Source organism: Bactrocera latifrons, unplaced genomic scaffold (assembly GCF_001853355.1).
Source record: "Bactrocera latifrons isolate USDA-ARS-PBARC rearing strain unplaced genomic scaffold, ASM185335v1 scaffold_234, whole genome shotgun sequence".
In the NCBI taxonomy this organism is placed as follows: Eukaryota; Metazoa; Arthropoda; class Insecta; order Diptera; family Tephritidae; genus Bactrocera; species Bactrocera latifrons.
In genome coordinates, this window is record NW_017535897.1 from 17,914 (window position 1) to 34,326 (window position 16,413).

General features: G+C 33.5%; 1 protein-coding gene across 1 annotated transcript in view; it reads right to left on the reverse strand.

Annotated features, from left to right (window-relative positions):
• Positions 1 to 6,007: 6,007 nt before the first annotated feature.
• Positions 6,008 to 16,413, reverse strand: part of LOC108968942 — a 36,851-nt gene continuing 26,445 nt past the window's right edge. The window contains exons 3-6 of the mRNA XM_018933304.1: positions 12,404 to 13,279; positions 9,131 to 9,645; positions 8,834 to 8,991; positions 6,008 to 8,773 (exon numbers count right to left, since the gene is read on the reverse strand). Coding sequence (XP_018788849.1) covers positions 7,230 to 8,773; positions 8,834 to 8,991; positions 9,131 to 9,645; positions 12,404 to 13,279 — 3,093 coding nt within the window. The 3' untranslated portion in view covers positions 6,008 to 7,229. The remainder of the gene's footprint in view (positions 8,774 to 8,833; positions 8,992 to 9,130; positions 9,646 to 12,403; positions 13,280 to 16,413) is intronic.

The following is a 16,413-nucleotide window of genomic DNA, read 5'->3' on the forward strand; positions in this document are numbered from 1 at the left end:
TATGGTATATTAAATAGCAACAGATTCTAGCTGAATGGTAAATACATTCAACACATTATAAACAATTATATCCCAGTATATATTATTCCTTTGATAGGCTCACAGTAATAAATATCTGGCACAAACTCACTAAATTATTGGGATAATTAGTATTACAGTAACTACATTTGGCATTTAGCCAGCAATCAAAAGAAGATCCTGGTGCTAACATATACATACATACATAGGTATACATATATTTATATACAAGTACGAATGTGATTTTCATAATTTCAAATAGAAGCTAATTTATTTAACGATTTGACCATTCGAGCTGCAAAATTAATATTGTTTTTACATATATATACTGATTCAATATATAATTTCTGAACCATCTTTTCAATATGCGATAATTTTTTATTGTCAATAAGTTATGAAGCTACAAGTAATTCAAAAATATCAATATGTACACATGCATGTCTACCATTTTTGCCACTTGAACAAAATCGTGCACAGAAAATTTGAATAAAAATGTTAACGGTCGAATTGAAATGAGCTGTGCATGTATCGTATACAGCCAGGGCGAACTTAAATTTAACAAATGTTATGTCATTAAAACATATACATAAAAGATTGGCTGTTCAATAATGTGTATATTTCTGTAATTATAATTCGAAGTTAAAAATTTTGCAAAATCATAAATTTGAAAATTTTGTGCCGATTCCATGAACATATAATCAAAATTATAATTTTAAGTCAGCAAAGTGTAAAGGAAATTTAGTTTGTAGCTAACATTGACATATTTTTATAGGCACGTGTACTTATGTATGTATGTGTACAATATCTTTGTATGCACTTCTTTCATAAAGTAATCTGTCAGTTTCAAATAGTAGTTTATCATACTCTTGGTTTGCAGGCAATTTTTTGTTTTTTTTTTTTCATAGAAAAACGTTTTGAATCAGTGGAAACGAATGTTTGCATCAACAGTAGATAGCGTCATTTGTAATATGTACATAAGTAAAAGTTTTCCCCTCAATACATTCACACCTTCCATTATACTCTCGCAACATATAAAGTAAAGGGTTTGTCTGAAAAGTAATAGGACTGAGTCAGTTTAAAAAAAATTTATTGAACCAATCGTTACAATTTCTTAAAAACTTTCAAAATAGACTCCTCTTGCGTCGATCCAGCGCTGCCAACGCGATTTCCAGGCATTGAAGGCGTCAGGAAGGCACTTTCCGGAATAGCCTTGAGAGCCGAGGTGCATGCTGCTTTTTAGGCAAGGTAAAAAAAGCAAATCCGGGGATGAGGCCCATCTGGGCTGTAGGTCGGCAGAGGAAACGTTGGGATCCAGGCTTTGGTTACGTAACTGTTCACAAGAAAGGTGGTGTTAGCCGATACGTTGTCGTGGTGCAACTTCGAATCGGCTCCGATGTCTTTTCGGGCCTGATTAAACCTTCGTTTGATTTTCTTGAGGACTTCCACGTAAAACTTGGCATTGACGGTTTATCCAGGAGAAATAAATTCCTTTAAGGTCGAAAAATACAATGGTCCGGTCTTCTTCAGCGATCTCTTCCCGGCTTGGTGCCACCGAAACACACTACGTCTTGCTAAAGTAACATTTGGGTAAGCCTGCATGATCACATCAAACGTCTCTGTCGCCGATTTACCGAGTTTCATCCAGAATTTAATCCCATACCTCTGCTCCAACGAACGCTGCCCTTTCGGATTGCACCACTCACAGAAATACGCCGCACGAAAATCTTTGTGCTTGATCCTAGCCAGCTAGGAACGCCCCCTATTCAATCCAGTCGGTGTCCTATTACTTTCCGGACAAATCATGTATCTAGTTATGTTCATCTATCCGTTGTTTGTATGACTTAAAACTAATTGAGTTAAATATCCGCCCGTCTGTGCAAGCTGTAAACTGAGATATTTTAATAAAACTTTACACACAACTTTCTAGGCACCACAAGATTTGCAGATGAGTGGAATTAGACCATTGCCATGTCCCCAAAAAGCCATTAGTTTTTATATATAATATAATTTTGCGTTACGAATCGTATTAAGGAGCGGCGTCTTGATGTATGTAAGATATCTTACGAAAATTGAGTAAACGTATAACAATAGATATACTGTAGTTTAATGATGAAAATGTGTGAAAGCGGTCAAGGAATTATTAATAAAATTGCGTGGAAACACTTAATTAATGTTAACCGTACTCAATATACATTTATTATATGATTCTGGACTTTAATTTAACCTTCAACCGTTTTTATTAGTCAATGCAAGTGATATTTTAATAAAAATTGGTGGAGAAGCTTTCTTAAAAGTATGTTTAGTGCTGAATATGAAGGTTTAGACTTTATCACTTACATATAATATATAGTAATGTATACATACATACATATGTACATATGTACATACATACATAAATACATACATACATACATACATTATGTATGATGCTACAACAACATTATAAGAGTATTAAGAGAACTTATCGTGAAAGCATAATATTTAATAATAAGAGAAATTAGAACAAGCTCTGTTATTTATGCTTAGTGATAAAATAAGAAAATAAAGAAAACCAGTTCTTAATATGACACTGAAGATTGTGTTTCATAAAAGAATATTAATATATACTGATTTGCAATCCTCTGGTTCATTCTCACAGGCCCAATATATTATATATAGCCAATTTCGTTGAGGTTTTCATTTGAGTTAATTAGGTTGATTTGAACCTAAACACCGCGAAAGGTAAGATAAGTTAATAATAATCTATTGACGATTTCGTAAAACAAGGAAACGCTTGTGATCTTAGCGAATTCTGAAAGTAAAAAAAGTTCGGTTATACCCGAACTTGGCTCTTCTGTACTTATTGCCAATTTTAATTTAGAACTGTTACAGAGAAGGACACAGAGCGTGGACCCGAGTACAAGCAACACTTTTGTCTTTCCCTGTGCCTCCATTCCTTATGAAGCTACTGGTTGTCAAAACAAATGTTTTCCCGTCTGAATGGGATTTAAGAGAATAATTAGCGTTGCCCGAGCAACATCGTTGTGTTTTTAATGGTAAAAGAGCACACAATATTGAAAACACATTCTTTAAATAAAAGTGTGCCTGTCAATTGAGTTACAACAACATAAGTGCAAAGATGTTTAACAGAGTAAAAGTTTTTAACTGCATGCACACTTTGAATTTAGGATGTTAAAAAGACAAATCGAGGTCTTCTCACTTTATCCATATACAGTATACATGTATAAATATTACAATTTTTCAATTACAGAAACGAGAAATATTTTTTCCGGTGAAGAATATTCAATTTACATACTTAGGTACATACATATATCGGCAGCAAATAACGATCGTTCACAATTTGAAGTAATATATGGGTATAGTAATACCAATACACCACCAAATTTATAGGATTTATGCAGTTACAAACATTTTTTTTTAACTACTCGACACGTATTCCTTTCCAAATATACACAGTTTTATATGGCATTTACTATGCTATTGTTATTTATATATATATGTTAATATATCTATAAACATATGCACCTATGTATATATGCATATATACTTACATATACATATGTATATTATACATTGTTTTATATATTTTAATTATAGTTTTGGATTGACGGTATTTTGTTATAAAATTAATCTTATTAYCATTTACCTTTACAATAATTCTTATTTATACTTTTACTGTGCGCTTCATTGATTAAAACTAAATAAAAATGCTGTTCTTATACTTTTTATATCGATTTTGTTTGTTCACATAATAACAATAAATCTCATTGTTATTTGTTTAATTGTGGCTGAGTCTATTTACTTTTCCGAATAATCTGCATTGTTGATAGCTCGCAAACATACTATGAATTATGTACACATGTGTGATAATTTCTCGCGAAATGTGCCTACGATATTGATCCTCGTTGGTCACAAATTTATGTCAATTAATTGCTAATAATGATTTATTAAAGACTTTTTTTGCTTGTTTATATTCATTTTCGTTAGTTATTATTGAATCTATTGTTACGAAAACAATTGTATATATGTATGTGTTGGTATATAAAGTCGCATTAGTAACCATAATTCTGCATTTCCGAAGTTTAAAGTCGGTAGTTTTGTGTTACATTGCTCCTTTATTTAGTTCTTAATGTGTCTCTAAGTTGTATTAATAATCATTTACCTTTTGTTTTGCTTGCTCTTGTGTGTGTACTTTTAGTCTAATATTGGGTTTTTTGTGTTGAAGATATAGTATTTTTTTTTAAATTTAAATCAAGTAAATTTTACTATTTTAAATATTGGCTTTCGGTTTCTTTACGTTTTATTTTATTTTAATAAAGTACTTATAATAGGGCTTTACCTAAAAAAACTAAACTTTTGGCAGTTTTTGGTTTAAATATTATTTTGTTTTTTATATATTATATTATCTTCAGTTTATTTCTAACTGTAATAAAATATGATTTATTTATCTATGCAAGTGAAGTTTTTGTTCTTTTGCTTTGGATTAGTCGTACTTGTATATTGATTCATTTACAATGTCAGTGAGTTTGCATGTATGTATGCATATGTATGTATGTGCTGAATTTCAATTCTAACTTATAATGTGYTTATGAGCAATGTATAATCTATTTCATACCATTCAAAAAAAATGCTAAAAGATATTAAAAAATTGGCGACTGAACATTTTAAAGAGAAATGCAAAGCACCTGTTCCATAAGTTATTTCTTTAATCCTCATATTCCAGCCACCGCTCATATGAGCTCCATTGTAAATATTGCTTTAAAACAAATAGACGACAGCGATATTTTCTTGTCTGCAAAAGTCGTCTTGAAGCTAGCTTCAGCTGATGTACACAATTTCCCTGCTGCGGTACTAAAATTGTTCACTTGAATGAAATTTAAGTGTTTTGTTCAAAGTGAAATTTTTTGTACAAAAAATTACAGTCCGATTCTTTTGTTTTAAATTATCAATTGTTATTGCACATGAGACAAGTATATCAGAGGCTATTTCATGCTTCTGTTGGTAAGCTTCTTAGAGCTTTGAATAATACAATTCACATTTTATTGGCAATTTAGATATTTAATAGATGCTCCCTGTTGTGCTGAACACATTGAGCGCGACACGACATGGCAGCACGACAATGAACTGAAAATGGCGTTGTGTCTACATGAACATTTGTGAGAAGGCAACAACATAACAATGCCCGGCATGTACACAAGACAACACCCCTCTCCATTTTACATGGACACAATTTCGTTGTGGCCATACTAACACCTTGCACTTCAATGAAATTTGAATATTTTGTTCAAAGTGAAATTTTTTTACGCAAAAAGTAAGAAAATAGGTAAATTTATTTGTTTTAAATTTTCAATTGTTATTACAAATTATATAATAGAGCTATTTTATGCTTTTATTTGTAAAATAACGTCAGGTTTGTTAGAGCTTTGAATAATTTTACATTTTACATATTAGTGACATCACCACTCTACTTCATCTCTCTACTATCAAGTCTACTGTTGTCCTACTGTCGTTGGCAAATTTAAAACTCTATTGAAGTTGGCGAGAGCGACAACTGTCGGCCTGCAGTCGTGTAGTACGTAGTATTTTAATATTTGACAGATGTCGCTTGCAGTCTGTCACGCTCAATGTGTTCAGCACATGTCCTTGCCGTCCTTTATGTGTTCCATGTAGTTATATGAAGTGTATAGTATACTACAGTCACTTGTATGTAGGGGTGCAATCAACTCTGACGTTCAAAGACTAACTGAGCGCAAAGCTGAAGAAAACGAGAAACAAGCTTCAAAACTATGTGCATACGCGTATTTTCATACGAAATTGCATAGGCACTCGCTTGGTGGACGCTGACCAAAACTGAAGTAGAAGGTGATCGTTTTTCGGGACCGAATCGGGTGATGTATAGTTCATTTGGATGTCTCACATTTTCCTTATTATTTTCGAAGGAAAACTTACGGAATTCCCTAATTCATAAGAATTTATTAAATACCCGATATTTATTTTTTGCCCACAAAACTTTAATTAATTAATTATATTTCTAGTTTTAACTAAAATTATATTCGAGCTAAAACATTTGTGGTTAAAAGAAGCTGTTACGAACAAAAACAGAGCAAAACAAAACAGTATAATAGCAAAGTATGTGCGGAAGTCAACGCTGAATCTTGCATCTACTTTGCTAAAATTAGCGCTGATCGAAATTAGCTGTGCGCTCGGTTCGGCTTTGAGCCTCCACTCTGCAGGCACTTTCACGTAAAACTGGCACCCTAAGTACATACATATGTATATTCTAAACACCAGCATACTATTAAATTTGGGGCAATTTCAAAACAGCTTCAACAAAGGTGTGAATGTCCGGGTTTATATACGGAAACTTTTGTTGCATATGTATTTATACTGTAAATACTCATTCGAATTGAACGCAATTGCAAACACTCAAAGTATTTCAAAACTAAAAGAATGGTACGAGCAAGTCGGCGCCCTTGGGCAGCAAAAGTTGTCTTCTGTAAACGAGCACAACGGACACAAATACATATAAATACATATTTAATATTATAATTGCATATTTGATTACAATTTATTGTTCGAATTTTACACTAAGATATTTCAATGGGAGTTGTACAATGCAAACGGAATCGAACTTATCCGAAAAATATGGGGCTTAATCAAATACAAAGCTATTGATTTTACAAATTTATGTCTTTATATAGTATATAAGTACTTGTACGGGAAAAAATGAGCTGACTGGCTAGGATTATGATTTCTCCTAGTTAAGAAGTACCTTATAACTACTAAAATTCTACTGCCCGAATGATGCAAACTATAACAATGTATGACAAAAAAAAAAACTTTTGATAAATGGACAGAAACAATAAATATATCGCAGGGAAATTCATTTCGAGTATACGAGTACATGTAGCGAATATGTTGGTATGTATGTATATAAACGCCAGTAGAAAGAAGTATTTCATATTTTAAATGTTTTCCTTGTTGCCTAAGAATGTAGGCAACCATCAGGACTTCTGGCAACTACTTTTTCAGTCAAAACTCATAGTGCTTTGAAAACTTTAGTTAAAGAACAAAGTCAGAAATGTGACAAGATGTTCACACTTACGTGGGAAATGTAAAAACTAGTGAAGAGTTGTATGAAAATTAACATAAAATAAAAATCTTACGAATACAGACATCAAACGCTGTTATTTGAAAAGGCAGCACGGGAACTATAATATGACAAGGGGTTGTCGCAGAGTAGACCATGTCCACGGGAACCGCCACCATCGTCGCCACCAATCATTAATATTGAAATTATAGTAGTAAATGATCTGATAATTTTTTTCTGCATTATTAAAATAAAATGTGTCAATGCTATCCTTATTATTAGACTTACAATTGTTTGTGTAATTGCAATAATTTAAGTTTTCTTTCGTTTTCAGATAATTATTTAAATTTGATGTTGTTATTTCAATTACATCATTTTTATGATATTTAGTATAGTCTGTGTTGGTAGCGATATTAAAATTTCTAATTTTACTACTCTTTTTCCTACGATAGATTTTAGTATTACTATTAAAATACAATTGGCTATTTAATCTATAAGTAATTTTATTATTATTTCCTATATTCATCTGAACATAATTATACCTTACATAGCCCCTGTACTTAGTACTACGAATGTAATTCTCATTTAATCGATTTAATACACCATATTCTGTACTGAACGCTGTTTTCTTCCCATTCCATTTACCATTTATAGTTTTATTTACGCTTACTAATCTATTTCGATTTTGATGTCCACTGGATTCTTGATTTCTTTGCTTGATTTCTTTTGAACTTTTACACTTAGTATTGAGGTTTTTCTCAATGCAACAATGTATAAATCTGCCACATTCATGGACGCTACGACTGATGCTACTCGTATTGATTTCGTAAATATCACTACTAATACAGAGTATGGTGGGTTCTGTGAAGTTTTCCAACGAACTGACGGTCCAGGCTATTTTTTGAATTTTTTGTTTTACGGCAGAATGTTCAGCCAAGTAAATGAATTCATTTGTTGCAACTATAGATGAAGAAAGTTTGTACCTCACCCTAGATGGGGAATGTCTGACATAAAAATGCTTTATAAAAATACTCTGCAGTATGTATTTACGCAGCTTTTGATTCGGATGTGTCTGACTTTTTAACTGAATTGCGGCAGTTTGACTCGTCAGCAAACACAGCATTGCGCTGAGCAATAACAGCATGTGGTGTCCACTTACATCTTTTGGTACTGTTTTTTGTTGTAAGCGGATGGCCACCGCCGATGAGGCGTAGTACGGTATAGAACAGCGACTTGTCACCGACGGTACTGGTGGGCAATCGTCCGAGATCGCGGTTTCAGGCATATCGGCCGTGTTCTCGTCGTAGTAATAGATGCCATCATAGAGGGCATAATATTGTAAACGTTCGATTTGGCCACTTATCGCTGTTTCTGATCTATTTTTTAGTGCAACTGATATGCTGGCAGCCATTTTATTCGTCGAGTCTTTCGCCAAGGTTGCTTCCAAACGGGCATCCAATCGATACTGGCCAGTCGCTGTTAGCGTGATATTGTGCAAACGTGGAGTTGAACTTACAATTGGAGAAACGTCCTCTTTATCTTGTATGAACTCATTGCAGGAGGCACAAATTCCATGTGCGATGTTATTACAGTAGCTATAACAGCATTCGGAAGGCCCATAGCTTGATTTACGCAATTGTTCACCAGTTTCTGGTATGCTCTGATCTGAAAGATAACTTTAAATTGGTAGCCCATGGAAAGCAAATAATTCACAGTCGACATTACCCAAACAAAGAAATGTTGGTTCGCCGGCGTATTGTGTAGGCAGCGCTGGAGCTCGATCAGCTGGGAGCAGATATGGGCACTTCTGCTCTACCGTTTGGCAGACACTTAGGCAGGGTCGTATTCTTCTACGCTTTCGGAATATCACCTTTCGTTTAGATCTAAAAATAAAAGTTATACGTATGTACTTAGAATTAAAATTTTTATATTAATGAAAATATTTTCATTTCCCATTTGCTTCCAGCAATTTTGTGAAAATATGATGTGCTATGGATAAAATTTATTACAATCACAACGTACCGTTTAATTATTTTTGATATCACTGGATCCTCATTATATGGATCCGCATTAATGGCAGTCGATATGAAGATATTAGATTGTTTAAGTTGTTGTGAACGCATTTCTTGCCCCTGTTGCGGTTGATGTTGGTGCCGGTTGCATTCGTCATCCATATTTCGTTTACTCCGTTTCCAAACCGTAGACGTGAGGTTTCTAATAGGTGCGACTATATTGTTGTCAATCGAAGATGTATTTAAAAATGCCAGATTTTGGTTCATTTGGCGTTTGGTTCGTTGTGCTGAACCCCTATTTGAATTTGCAAAGTCTTTCAATTCATTCTGGTAATTTAGTTTAGGAAGCAATAAACTAGTTTTATTTGTAGTAATGTCCTTAACAAAAGTTTGATTACTATTTTCTTTGTTCACTCTGTTACTTTTGCTGTTTCGATTATTGTTGTAACTTGGGGATACAGAAATGTCACCTTCTTCAGCAAAATATGGTACCAAGGTGCTACATACCCAACGCCGGTAAGACTCCTGTAATTTTATTAAATTAAGATATACATTTGTTTAATTTGTAACTTAACTTATAAATTATCACTCCATATATTAGATTAACGTATAAATTCAGTACCTATATTTCATATATATATATATATATTTGCTGTTGTCCTTAGTATAGGAAGAAATTAAAAGCTGATAGAGATTGAGACAATTGTGCACAGTTTGATCTGAACTGTTGAGTTGATGACCACTACAAGTTGGACCGAAACACGAACACAGGCACAGATACATACAAATATTTGTGGCATTTTTTTTAAACTCTTGCAACACGTTGCAACAGAATATAATAGTTTTGTTCACCTAACGGTTGTATGTATCACCTAAAACTAAGGTTGATAGATATATGTATATATATACATATATATATTGGCCCCAATATAACACACATATAACATCCGGGTGACTTCACTCCATATGATTGGCGATTGTAACTTAATGAACCTCAGAGAACATTTTATCAGTATGTGGCATATATGTATGTAAATATATGAATAATATGAGTATCGGCAAAAATAGATAAGATCGAGTTGATACTACATCCAACTCCCATATACTGCATACATATGTATGTATGTATAATAATTTTCGTTTTTCTAACAAACCTTTTGTCGAGTATGTCGGTAAGAGTATGTACATATACGGATATATATGTACATGTTTATAGCCTGAACAGAGCATATTAAGTTTGTAACTCCCAAAAGGAAACGTCGAAGACTCTATTAAATGTATATATTATATGTTGTATACATACATATATGTAGTATATAAATCAGCATGACGACCTGAGCTAGTTTGGCCATTCGCGAACGTGTTCCTAAGTTTTTGAGTTATCGATCTGAAATTTTGGAAACGTTCTTTTATACCCAAGAATCCGTTCCAGGCCGTTGATATCGCATCACCATAGCAAACTGAACAAGTAAAATTATGTTCTCCAATGGAAGCTGTATTTTTATACCCTGAACAGGGTATATTAAGTGGTCATGAAGTTTGTAACACCCAGAAGGAAGGGTCGGAGACCCTATAACGTATACATATAAATGATCACATATAGTCGCTGCTCATTTGTCGGAACTGCTGATTACTATAGCATATAGCTGCCATACAAACCGGACGATCGGAATCGAGGGCTTGTATGGAAAGCTTTCGCATTTCACGTGGTATCTTCACGAAATTTGGCATGGATTACTACTTAAGTTAACAATATAATCCCCAAAAAAATTGTTCAGAAAGAATTACTATGGCATATACATAGCTTCCATACAAACTGAACACATAGTTACTAACAGAAATACACCTGTGAAGGGTATTCGGTGCAACCGAAGTTAACGTTTTTTTTATGTTTTTCAAGACAACGCCATGGCCTCCAAACATACTTATAATTCAGATCGGACAAATATTGTATATACATATGTAGTGGCCATTCAAACCGACTGATCAAAAGCTAATTCTTATATGGAATCTTTTGTATTAGAGGTATTACACGTATTACATACATACATATGTATATAGATAAATACATAGAAGGGGGATTAATGAATATAACCAGGTAGGTATGAGTACATATGTATGTATGTACTATGGTACATAAGAGAACTTTAATTTTTCAATGAAATGCCATCAGAGAGGTCCGAAAACTAACATAGCACGTGTTAAGCAAGGTCTATATCTACGAGTATTGTATTTATGTATTCGAAAATACGAGTGCAGAATTTGGCGAAGACCAACCTTTATCCAAGTGAACTCTCAAATAGAATTGTATGAGAGGAAAATCTCTTCGTGATTAATGACACACGAAATTTGTGAAAGAATTTTTTCTCACTTGTTCTCATTAAAATATCGTGGCGAAGCATGCAGATGAATTGGAATTCAGCGCCCAAAGCTTCTGGCTCACTGGAATAAGCTCATACATTTGTGTGCATGTCGCGATGTGAGAGCTGTTGAGAGTGGAATAGGAACACGAAAATATACGAGTACTATCGCTGACAGTGAATGAAACGTAGCAAATGGAAAATGTTATGTTGTATTGAAAACGAAGAGTCTCTTTGCGCAATAAACGAAGGGAAATATTTCACTAGGGAAATCCAAAAATATTTACATATGTATAAAAATACACATAAAACCAAAATATACAAAAAAAATTCCACATCAAAATTCATAACGTTATGTGCTTAGTTATATGAATATCATAGGTAACATTATTAACCTTTATATAATAAAATCTAAAGTTATGTATAATATATCATACATACAAAAAAATCAAATCTGGGACTGTTATGACATTGAGATTCTAACTATTTATTTTCTGGAACCAAAATTACCTAAGATCTAATATCTAAACGAAGTTAGGTTATTTGCCCATCCAGATGTTCAGATTTTACTCTTTCTTAATTCTTTTTATGGAAATAATTTAAAAGCAAAGTATATGTCCTAGGGCGAAAGGCTCCAAAATGTAGTGTAGAAGGTGGAGAAAAGCGCGCTAAATTTTTATTAAAAACACAGTTCAAGTAATAAAAATTTAAATAAATAGTAATATTTTCATTTACAAATTATATGCGGTTTTTACGTGGCATATTTTTTAAGATATTTTCAGTATTATTTACGCAATATTTTCAAAGTATTAAAGGTGGTAGTAAATTAAGTGTAAACTCGATTTTGAAATCGTAATTAAGTTATCTTCAGAAAATATTTACATAAAATTTTTAGAAAATGTGAAGCTAAGAAGAAAACTTACCTTACAATCATCACATTGGTGAATTAATGAATACACTTGACGGCAATCGAAGCGAAAAAGAATTTCCGCTAGTTCACAAGTGATGCGAGTAGCCAATAGATCTAAGTCCATAACATCCATGAGAGTGCGAACGCATTCTACTCCACCACTTAGGGTTGCATTTAGAGCGAGAGTGTGTAGGGCGCTGAAGACATTGCGCTCACAACAATGCCGTAAACGTAGTGAACGCAGTCGATCCGCCAATTCGCCGGGCGATTTGAATGTACACAAGTGAGCCGGACTTGTATCCTCTGTATCGCCCAAGTAATCAAGGCACTGTTGTTCCTTCTGTTGCTGCGGTTGCTCTCTGTAATCGAAATATTCTTTATTTTCTTTGTTGTTGAATGCAAGGGCAGCATTTTTTTTGTATTTTAATCCAACTGGGTTATGGTCGGGATATTCATATGATGCTCCAGTTTCGCCCTCATTTGTATTACTTTTCACAAAATTCTCTCGTTTGCGGAAATTGGGTGGATGATCTTGAAACGAACTTGTTTGGATAGGTGAAGTAGAGAGCATTTGCTTTTCGGGCTCTTTCAATATTTTTGTGCTTATCGACATTTCGTCACCATAAGAAGTTTGATTGCTGTCGTTGCTATTCCATTTATTTAAGTCGCGACGAACTTTCATTATTGTTGCGGTATCCTTAAGGTTACCAATGGGTGTCTTAATATTTACTTTATAATTATTCATTACATTACTGTTACTATTATACGATTTAGTTTTCAATTTCGTCACTGTACTCATCTTTAATTTTTCACACGAAATTGGGCAAGTTGGAGGGCCGGGACCCTCATCAACCCATGCTACTGGTAATGTACCAGCGGAGCATTGACCCTGAAAATAAACATAAGGAAAATTATTTTAAAATTAAATTAAATAAAAATTATCTAGTTACAGTGTTTAGTAAGAAAGTATTTAATGTGGGTACATTGTATACCATTGCATCTTAATAAATACCCATACTTAAACATATGTATGTAGGTCAGTTTTGCCAAAAGCGTACATACATATGTTCGGCTGCACCGAAGCTAATATACCCTTCATATGTGTATTTCTTTAGTAACTATGTGTTTAGTTTGTATGGAAGCTATATCCTATAGTAACCCAATCTGAACAGTTTTTTCGGAGATTATGTTATTACCTTAAGCAAATGTTTTCCATACAAGCCCTTGATTCCGATCGTTCGGTTTGTATGGCAGCTATATGCTATAGTGACGGTTCGATGAATTATAAGTTTTACATATGTATCTTTATATCTAGAAATTTTCATATGTCAATGACTACCTTCGGATCTTTACGCTAGACGAAATTTCTTCAGTGCGGAGAAGTAGGCATGCCAGCGAGGCTGAAACACGTACTTTACTTCTGCTTGGCTTTTTCTAGAACTCGGCTTAGATAGGAGTTCTAGGACATTCGTAAATCTCAGTCTCTGTTAAATTTAGCAAACTTCTTGCACTACGTAAACTTCAGCTAGTGCCAATAATGAACTTCCATTTGGCACAGCAAAGGGCACGAAGGTCTATGTAACTCCCTCCGGCCAGCTGGTGTAACCCTACATAAAATTAAGAAAAGTCGTGCACCCCTGTAGGTTATATTTGAAACAATATTCCTTTAATTGGACACGTTACGATACATAGTCATGTTTTGTATGGAAGTTGCATTCTTTTAGTGCATCCTCTTCCCTGCTCATCAGGGAATAGGCACAAATAAGCGAAATGTTTGTAAAAAATTTTCTCCTTCCACGTACACGGCAAAGGAGTATTTACGTCCCACAAATCCGACAGAATTTTTCGTTTTTTTGACCCGGTTTTATGTTTCTTATATGTTCATATTGGTGTACCTACTTTCCATTTTATGATGGAAATTGTTCATATATATTTAATACTTGCATATATATTTATTCATATAGATAACATTCACATAAGCATATACTACTTCTATTCACGACTAAAATTTTAAGAGCCTATTAACCTTAATGATAAAGCAAGGATTAGGTACGCCGCAAATATTCAGTATTCTGGGTTTCCAAAAGTATGCAGTTTCGTTTATTCACATACTTACACATATGTATACATATGTATGTATGTTCTATGATGTCGCGTTACAAATAAATACAATAAATACGCCACATTTATTTCTCTCAGTAGGAGTGCGGCCAACGAGTCAATTTGACTCAATTGCAATTTTAGACTAAGTTGTACTCAGCAAATCGATATACATATACATATGTATCGGGAAGGTGATTGATGAATAAGAAGTAATATTAATTCTGACTTCCAGGTCTGGCTTTTAAACAAAGACGAGTAAATGTAAATATATTAAGAGATCGTCTCAGCGTTAAATTTTCAAGATATCGATTCTTTTTTTGTTGCATTATCGGAAATATTCCCTCAAATTTTGAAATCGAAATTCAAATTATTATGATACGTTACAGCGTTTTTTGTGGAAACATAGCGAACTCCAAACTAAACGCGTTTTTCTCAGAATGGTGTTCTTCGAAACGGTTTCCACTCTCAGAGGAAGAGATTTGAAGAAATCTAGTTTCAATTTAGATATAACATTTTTAATGTCATACGCTATCGCGCTATAGAAGCCTTTCTCTGATTTTATTTGAAAACTTCCTTTTTTTTCTACGAAAAACCACCGCAATTTTCTCAAATTTCAAAAAAAAAAAAATCCTCCATAGGCCGATAGCGATTTTCCTACAGATTAATAATCTCTTTGAAAGTTTTTTTTGACAGAAATTGTGGCCACAATCGTGAACAACGTACAGGACGTTTTTTACGTGTCATTTCAACAATTTATTTAACTATTTTACACACAATAAATAAACATAAAAAAATAATTATGTATTTGTCATAAATGTATTTATTTATAAAAAAGCGGACTGATTAGTTAATTTCATTCGTAGGGTCACACTGAGACGATCCCTTAATATAGCAAATTCTGTTGTTGGACTCATTTTGAAGTACAAGTCTCGATGTTGTAATGAAATTTAATTCACCTGACCCACCATTTAATATAAACCCGTTTTACAAAGGCTTGCAAATATCTCGCTTACCTTTAATTCTAACAAATATTTGGTAAAATTTGAACTTAGGCCTTTTTTTTGTGTCTTTTAATATATATGTATGTTCGTATATGAGCATGTGTATGCCCTTACGGCAGAATATTCACTTGTAGTGCTTTTGAGAGACAACTTTTTGAATGATGTTGGTGAAAATGCCTCGTTCACGTTACAGACATGACTGCCAACTTCTCTTACTGTTGGTATACATACTTACATATATGTATGAAAAGAGTAATAGCCGCTTCTTCATACAAATATGGCCGTCTATGTAAAAGACGCATGCAATTGCCTGTTTCACACGAACGTCAACATGTCACGAATGCCTCCTGAGGCTATCGTCACTTTTCTTGATTGTTGGCCCAAAACGTCACTTATGTCTCCTGAAATGACACTACTGTTGCACTTTCTAATATTTAAACGTTGGAATTTACTTGGCATTCAGCCAAACAAATTGTGGCTTTTGCAGGTAAAGGCTTAAAACAAGCAAAATTATCATTATTTAGTCGTAGTTTAAGAAATTTATTTTATATAAGAAATACATAAATAGTTGATATGCGATATAACAAATGTTATGTAATTATTTGGAAGTTTGATTTTGAATAGTAAATCAAATAAGTGCGCGCAAAGTTCAAATTACATTTATTTATTCCTTGAAAAGATAATATCTACAAAGTAAAGAAGTCTTTTTAGCATAGGAAAAATGGGTAAAATCAAATAATAACCAAGCCCACTCCCCATATAACGGTTATGTTGAAAACTACTGAAAAGACGATAAATACGTTACAAGCATTAAACTTAACAACCAAGATGGTAGGGAGGAGCTTTATACGAGCAGGTGTAAAAAGTGGACGAATCCGATTTCTACCAAATTGGGTAAGGTTATCCCAACAAATATGAC